Genomic DNA, 8047 nt, shown 5'->3' with positions numbered 1-8047 from the left:
TAATGTACATTTTATAGGCTATTCATAATCTTTCAAGGACAATTGGTGCTGGGATTGTGCCTGGGTTTTCCATACATTCATTTCCCCTAAAACAATGACCAGAATAATTTCTATTCTGATTCTCAGCCAGTAATGTGGCCACTGCGGCTTAAGCACCCTCAGTTAAAAAGCAGAACAGGTGGATGGTGGAAATTAACCCCCATTTAACAGGCTTACCATTTGTAACTTGGCTGGGGAATTCTGGGAGTTGAAGTCCACACATCTTAAAAGTCACCAAAGTTGGGAAATGCTACATTAGATGATACAGGCTTTAAAGAGCGTCATTTGCAAAGCTGGACACAATCTCAGACTGGTTTTCCTTGAAAGATTATGAATAGCCTATAAAATGTACATTATGAAGCTCTAACGTTGCCTTGGGTCCTTTAAAAGACTTGATGTGGCTTTAAAGAGGGGATCTGGAGCCATACCCACCCTGTGGAGATTAGTGAGATATACCACGAATAAGTTAGCTTTGTGCTAAGCAATGATAACCAGCATTATGAGTTGCACTCAGAAACGTTATCAGCTAGTGCATCCCATGGCATGGTGGCATTCTATACAGTTATTGAGATGTGCCTTTTTACTACCCATGTTGCTGCATTCTGGGCCACTTGCAGCTTCCAGTTGAGTCTTCAAGGGAAGGACCCAGTAGAGTACATTACAGAAATCCAACTAAGGGAGATGACTAACCAGTGAATGGTCATGAACAGGACCCCCTAATGCAGGCATGTCAACTCTCAATGTCACATGATGTCGCATGTCATATTGCGACTTTTTCCCCATTGCCGGCAATGGGGTGGGCGCGGTTTCGGCGTGACGCATCTGGCTCACAGGCCGGCAGTTTGACATGCCTGCCCTAATGCAAAAACAAGCTCAACTAGCACATAACGTGGATTTACATGAAGGCTGCCACCTGTTCCTTAAGCAGGAATCTTACGTCCAGATGGAACCCCAAGTCACACGCTGGCTTTGGAATACCTACTGTATTTCTAATTCCAAGTGAGCTTTCTGGCTACAATTCCATGTTTGTTGGTAAATAGAGATCAGCACCATGGACAGATCTAAAGAAAGACATATTGATAGATGGAGTCTTGCAATAGATCAGTGATGGCGAACCTTTTAGAGACAGAGTGCCCAAACTGCAACCCAAAACCCACTTATGCATCGTCGGGTGCTGGGTGGGTGTGGCCCATTGGCTGGGTGTGGCCCATTGGGTAGGTGTGGCCCATTGGCTGGGTGTGGCTGCGGTGGTAACGCCAGACTGGGTGGGACTAAAAAGTTCAATCAATCAATTCCAACTTTGCAAGATCTTTTTTTTCCCCGCGAGAAGTTGAAATTGACTGATTGATTGAACCTTTTTTTTTTTGCACATGCGGCGGAGGCCTAAAGCAAAAAGGTTTTATAAAACCCAGCTGAAGGCCTAGGACTGGGGCGACGGCGCGCGTGCCCACAGAGAGGGCTCTGAGTGCTGCCTCTGGCACCCGTGCCATAGGTTCGCCACCACTGCAATAGATCAATCTCAGGAGGGAGCACCCTCTGATTGACCCTTCTTTCTATTGCTGTAGAGATCCACATTTATTAAAATGTACGTAAGTTATATGCCCCCAACTCTTGGGGACATCATAGTCAGTCTGCCCTTTTGCTGCTACCTTTTCTCTCCCTTTCCTTTCAAAATAAACACAGATAACAGTTGATTTCAACCATTTGTTTAGTGATCATTCAAAGTTGCAACAGCACTAAAAATAGTGCCTTACAACCGGCTCTCACACTTAAAACTGTCACAGGATCCCCATGGTCACCTGATCAAAGTTTGGGCGCCTGGAAACTGGCAGGTATTTACAATGCAGCCTCCTGGGATCACATGATCGCCATTTGTGACCTTCCGAGTTGGCTCGTTGACAAGCAAAGTCAATGAGAGAAGCCGGATTCAGTTAAGGATGGCACGAGTCATTTAACAATTGCAGTGATTCCCTTAGCTCTGGCAAAAAGGTCCTCAAATTGGGCACGACTCAGCAAAGGAAATTCTGCCAACTTGAATCCTATTTGGGGTGCTTAAAAGGTCATCCCAATCGCACAGAGGAGCCCATCCCAAGAAACACAATGCAAGACTTCAGATTCAATTCTGCATTCACCTGCCAGGATGGCAAATTGGCATTTATATGGTACCCCCATACACCAGTCTCTGGGAATTGGGTGGCATAAGACATTTAGAATAGAATAGAGTTGGAAGGGACCTTGGAGGTCTTCTAGTCCAGCCCCCTCCTCAAGCAGAACTTATACCATCTTAGACAAGTGACTGTCTAGTGTCTCTTCTTAAAAATCTCCAGTGATGGAGCGCCCACCATTTCTGGTGGCAAGCTGTTCCACTGGTTAATTCTTCTCACTGTCAGGAAGTTTCTCCTTAATTCCAGGTTGCTTCTCTCTTTCTTTGTGGCAGCCCCTCAGATACTGGAACACTGCTATCATGTCGCCCCTGTTTCTTCTTTTATTTAGACTTAGATTTAATTTATTATAACACTGAAATTATTATCATCTTCCTATTCAGCAGAGCAGAAGCTTCTCGCTTCCCATCACACCTTCGGACTCCAACCCCCATCATTCCCAGCCTGGCTGGGAACTCTGGAAGCTGGAATCGCACCCTTTACAAATGACACGTGGGGGGGAGTGGGGGGGGAAAAGAAGCATTGGGGACGCTCTGGTACTCCCTCTCTATGCTGCAGATATTTTTTTCCCCTGGAAGCCTCTCTAGGAATTTCCATGCCAGTGAGAAGCTTTCCTTTTTTTTTCCCCCGCCCCCCATTCGCCACCTTCTGGTCATGTGACGAGCGGCGAGACGAGAGGCCGGAAGAGGCGCGGTCAGCTGACCGGAAGGGGCCTCCTTCGCGTCCTCCCTTGGCTGGCGAAGAAGGAGGCGGCGTTCGGCCATGGAGCGCTACGATAAGGCGTCGCTGAACGCGCTTTCGACCCCCGAGGCCCGGTGAGGACGGGGGAGCCGCGCTTGGGCCGGGGGGGAGCCTCCAGCTCAGCCCTGCGGGGAAGGAAGGAGGGATTAATTGGAGGCCCTGTTTCAAAATGGAGCAAATTAGTTTCCTCTGCAAAAAACCATTGCCTGAAAACGTTTTAATCTATGGTAGATGATAACCAGGGCATGATTTCACCCAATTTCTTGGCAGTACTTTAAAAAAAATTAAAATATTCCGTGCTAAAGCAACTGCTCTGCTCTATTTGATACATCATTCTTTTTTTGCTTTTTCGTAGAAGTGAAGTTTCATTAGCCTCAACGCTAAGGACCCTGCTGTTCTTCACAGCTTTAATGATTATGTTACCGATTGGATTGTATTTCTCAACAAAGGCGTATTTATTTGAAGGTAATTGTCTTTGTTTTATAATACCATTTTTTTCATTGCATCTCTCTGGGTCCCCTACGTGACAGCAGTGTTTGTCTTTCTTGGCAACTTGAAGATGTGTGGACCCGCTGGGAGTTGAAATCCATGCATCTTTAAAGTTGCCAAGTCTGAGCAACATTGCAATGTGGGCTCTTAACTAAAACATAAAGAATGTATATACCTTATTACGTGGTGTTAAGCAGCTGTTCTTTTTATTTTTGAATGATGCGGGTTTGAAATAATTTCGGGGAGCATTAGACATATTTTACAACTGGTTAGGTCACAATCTTCAATTATCAAAACATGGAAGAGCATTCTTTATTAATCTGTTTGTACACATTATGTAAGTTTTCAATGTTTTTTTTGTCTTTTTGTTGTTTTTTTTCCAGGTACCTTTGGAATGTCCAACAGAGACAGCTACTTTTATGCTGCAATTGTTGCCGTGGTTGCTGTTCACATTGTCCTTGCTCTTTTTGTGTACGTAGCATGGAATGAAGGCTCCCGGCAGTGGCGGGAGGGCAAGCAGGACTAAGAGGTGTGAATTGCTGCCTGACAAAGGAAGATTTGTGGGTGTGGTACAGCCTCAAAGACAGAACCTTTCAGAAGTCCCTGTTTGAATTGGACAGGATGGGTGGGATGGAAAAAAATTTGTTTGTATGAATCTGTGATTTCAGGGGTCGCAAAATTTAGCAGAGCTGGGAAAACCAGCAAGAGGAGCAATTGAGTACACTGACTCTTTGCTCCATAAATAGTAATGACTTTGGAATCCACCTCTAGATAATGCTTTCAGTAGAGTTGGTAATATCAAGGTAATTTGTGAGCTTCCAGTATCAGTGAACGGATTGGATTCCTGCATCCTCTGGAAGGAGATCAATTTTTGGATTCGATCCGACATGGGAACCGTTGGTCTTAACGGCTAAGAAACGCAGGTGTTTTTGGAACGGATGTTTATTTCGTTTGATGGCAGAACAATGATGCCAAGTTCAACCATTACTCTCTGTAGTAGCTTTTCATGTAAGATTTCGCCCCCCTAAAATTAGATACTGAGTTTTATCAAATGCCATGATTTTGAATGCAGTTCTGTTATTCACTATTAAGGAATGATTTCCCTTAAGAATGAGACTTACTTGTTTAATGGATGAAGATGTAATACATTTATGGCCAATTTCAGAGTCTTAACAATATTATTTGCCATCCGAAAATGTCTCCATGTTGAAATTTACAGTTTGTTTTATCACATGTTCTTTGGGTTGATCAGTTGCTATTTTCAGTGTCTTTCTGTTGGCAGCCTGTTAATTTACTGCCTTAATGTCTTGCAAAGGAAAGATCTCATTGCAGTAACATCATTCCTCTTTTATGGCTGCTGAAAATCATGCACATCATGTGTTTGAATGACTTTGAAATTGGAATTCAGCCTGAACTTCCGGTTGCCAGTTTTGGGGTGTGTGTGTGGGGGGAAATTCTCTCATAATACGTTATACATTATTTGTTGTGAAATAACGAAAATTCTCTTTCCTTCCCCCTTTCATTGGTGAGATGGTTGGATATCCAACTGGTGCTGCTGCAAAGGTGCCTCTGACATGACTGGAATTTTTTGTATAGAACTTTCCTCACAAGTAACGTGTGGTTCCCACAAATTGGCAAAATGAACTTTTCACAAATGTTGATCAGGAGCCGGGCTTTCTTCCAAATTGAATTATTTCCCCTAAATCTTGATTATATTGGAGTTCTAGATTTCCTCCTGTTGTTCATACCAATGATTTTTGGGACTCAAAATGCTCAATGAGCATTTCCCAGAGAGAGACACACACCCCTCTTTTCTGTTCAGATCAAACATTAAAAATATTTCAGGTCTGAATGCAACGATGCTTTTCAAGTCAAGGATGCTGCAAACAAGATTTGCATTTTGTCAGAGCTTCCAAGTTATGTAGCTGGTGCTTCTGTTGCACTACAATGATCTCATGGCCCTTTTCAAATTCCATATTTTTCTACGACGCTGCTGATCTTATTCTCTCTGATTAAGTTTGTTGTAATTACAGATGTTGCATTTACAGTCAAATGCAGTCATATAGATTCATTGCGGAGCCCAAAGAATTGAAATGGCTGTGTAGTAGTTTCTGGAGTTATCCCTTGATAGCAGAGCGAGTTGTAAATATTGTACCATCATTTCTCCGACGTTGATCGCTTCCTTGTACATTGGCTGGTCTGGATGTATATTATGGGATGTATCTGTGTTATCTACTTGCACTGAACTCCAACCGAGGATATGATTGGGTTTCCCACGTTGCACAGCACGTTGTGTGAGATTCAGTCATTGGGGTATGGAAACTGTGATTTCTAATGTCAGGTTTTGTGCAAACCCAGTTATCTGATTTATACAATAAATTGCGTAAATCATGTGTCATGTGATCCCAGTCTGTATTTACTTCAGATGGGAGAACTAACTCTAGCAGCGCCGTGGAAGATACAACTGTCTTGAACTGTCTTCAAACTTGGTAACTTGTGGATTTCAACTTCCAGAGTTCCCCAGTCAGCATAGCTGGCTAGAGAATTCTGGGAGTTGGAGTCCACAAATCTTAAAGTTGCCAGGCTTGGAGACCCCTGCTCTAGATGGTGATAGGAACTATGGGCATTGTAGCTGGGAACTGGAGGGAATTGCAGTCCTAACACACCAGGAATCAATTCTTGAAAGGTTTCCAGCAGAAACATGCTTTCAGTTTTGACTCTTTTTTTTTAGTTCCTGTTTCTTGTTCCTGGCATGTGAGTTACTTCCTGGAGACAAGGGTATCTGATTCACAGAATCATGAGCCTTGAAGTCTTTTGATTCAACTCTCTGCCCAGGCTATGAATTCTCAAACCACCAGAAAGAATTGATTGATGAACCTTTGATTCAAAACTTCCAGTGATGGAGCCCCACAGCTGGTTCTTCAGAAGCAGTTGAGAATAAATCATATTCCGACCACAGTCTAATACATTAAGGAGCTCTGTTAAGGATAATGTCCTGGAAGGACAGAGTGATGAATAACGAGCATTTGTAATTGGTTGGATTGGAAGGGAAGCTATTCTGTCAATAAATTGCCACATACCCAATTATGAAGATGGTTGGGCTTGGGTTGAAATACGATTCTGATCATAAAATGGTTCCAATAAAGGAGAATACTTGTAGCTCTGGGTTGAAAGGAAAGGTCCTTGGTGCTTCCTTCAGATATTTCATGACCCAGCTAGGCAACATCAGTGCAAGAAGGAGGAGGAGGATTGTGGAGTTCTTGATGCTCTCTGAGCTGGGTTGTTTCCTTCAGATATTTCATGACCCAGCTAGGCAACATCATCAGTGCAAGAAGGAGGAGGAGGAGGATTTTGGAGTTTTTGGTGTTCTCTGAGCTGGGTTGTTTTCTCGCAGATGCTTCATGACCCAAACTAGGTAACTGATGATGTTATCACTGATAATGTTAACCTAGTTTGAGTCATGAAACGACGTTACGGAAGCAAACCAAGCTCAAGAGAGCGACAAGGACCTCTCAATAAAATGCTTCTTCTGCCCACTAGGGGTCACTGTTGAGTTTCAGCACAGTGGGATATTTAATGCCTATGGCAGGGTCTGCAACCTTGACAACTTTAAAACTTGTGGACTTCAGCTATGCTGGCTGAGGAATTCTGGGAGCTGAAGTCCACAAGTCTTAAAGTTGTCAAGGTTGCAGACCCCTGGCCTATGGAGATTTTCTGTCCTCCAGGTCATGGTTGTCCCAAAGGTGTTTTTTTTCAGGAGACAAGTGGACTTCCTTCAAACGTCTTCAAAGAAAAACAAGAAAGTCCAGTTGCCTCCTGAAAAATCACCTTTGGGAGAGTTAATGTGAGTAAGTGTGCTTTTCTTTTAAGAACAAATCCTTGCAATTTAAAAACAAGTCGACACTTTACCGGACTGCCCGGTTGCTGCAATGGGCCTAAGCAGCTTAATATTTTTTTTTCCAGTGATTCCTTCTCATTCTTGCCCCTATCTGAGCTTCAAAGCCAAACGGTGTCTTAGCTAGTTAATTTGTGGAAGGGAAAATTAAGAGGGAATTCTGGTTGACCAGAAACGGAAAAAGCAAACAAAACAGTGTAGAGGGGGTCCTCGGCTTATGACAATTCCAAGTTATTATGGCAGCTACTTATGACCTGATTTTGGAAATTCCGACAGGTGCCCCTCCCAGCCTCAAAGTCACTTGATCTCATGTTGGGTGTTTGACAGCCAGCCTGTATTTACAGCTATTTGCAGTGCCTTACGGTCACACGACTGCGATTTATGACATGTTTTGCCATAAATTGGGGAATATTTGTAGTTTCTAGCAAAACCCCCCCCCCCACCAATTGGATACAATGAATTTGCTTAATGACCGCAGCGTTCATTTAACAACCCTAGCCTTCGCTTAATGCTGCCAAAACCAGCAAACCCCAGCTTTACGTGAATGTCTCGGTAAAGCTTTTAGGAGTTGAGTTTAACTCAAAGAAGACTTTTTAAAATTTCATTTCAGCGTTATCGTCCAATCCTGCCCCTTCCTCCTCCTTATCCCTCCCTCCCTCCTCTTAAAATGCTATTCACTTTTCCTTTAAAAAGAAAACAGAATCTAACATGACTAGTAGCA

At 43.3% G+C, this 8047-nt stretch overlaps 1 protein-coding gene across 1 annotated transcript; it reads left to right on the top strand.

Annotated features, from left to right (window-relative positions):
• The first annotated feature begins 2904 nt into the window (after nucleotides 1–2904).
• On the top strand, nucleotides 2905–5824 carry VMA21 (vacuolar ATPase assembly factor VMA21). Its single transcript, XM_015821102.1, has 3 exons — nucleotides 2905–3016; nucleotides 3298–3407; nucleotides 3815–5824. The coding sequence occupies exons 1-3, from the start codon at nucleotides 2964–2966 to the stop codon at nucleotides 3955–3957; spliced, it is 306 nt and encodes a 101-aa protein (XP_015676588.1). The 5' UTR covers nucleotides 2905–2963; the 3' UTR covers nucleotides 3958–5824.
• Nucleotides 5825–8047: the final 2223 nt, after the last annotated feature.

This window comes from Protobothrops mucrosquamatus, unplaced genomic scaffold (genome assembly GCF_001527695.2).
Source record: "Protobothrops mucrosquamatus isolate PMUCROS unplaced genomic scaffold, P.Mucros_1.0 scaffold1252, whole genome shotgun sequence".
In the NCBI taxonomy this organism is placed as follows: domain Eukaryota; kingdom Metazoa; phylum Chordata; class Lepidosauria; order Squamata; family Viperidae; genus Protobothrops; species Protobothrops mucrosquamatus.
The sequence above is the reverse complement of the archived record's forward strand: the minus strand, read 5'-3'. Positions and strand labels throughout refer to the sequence as shown.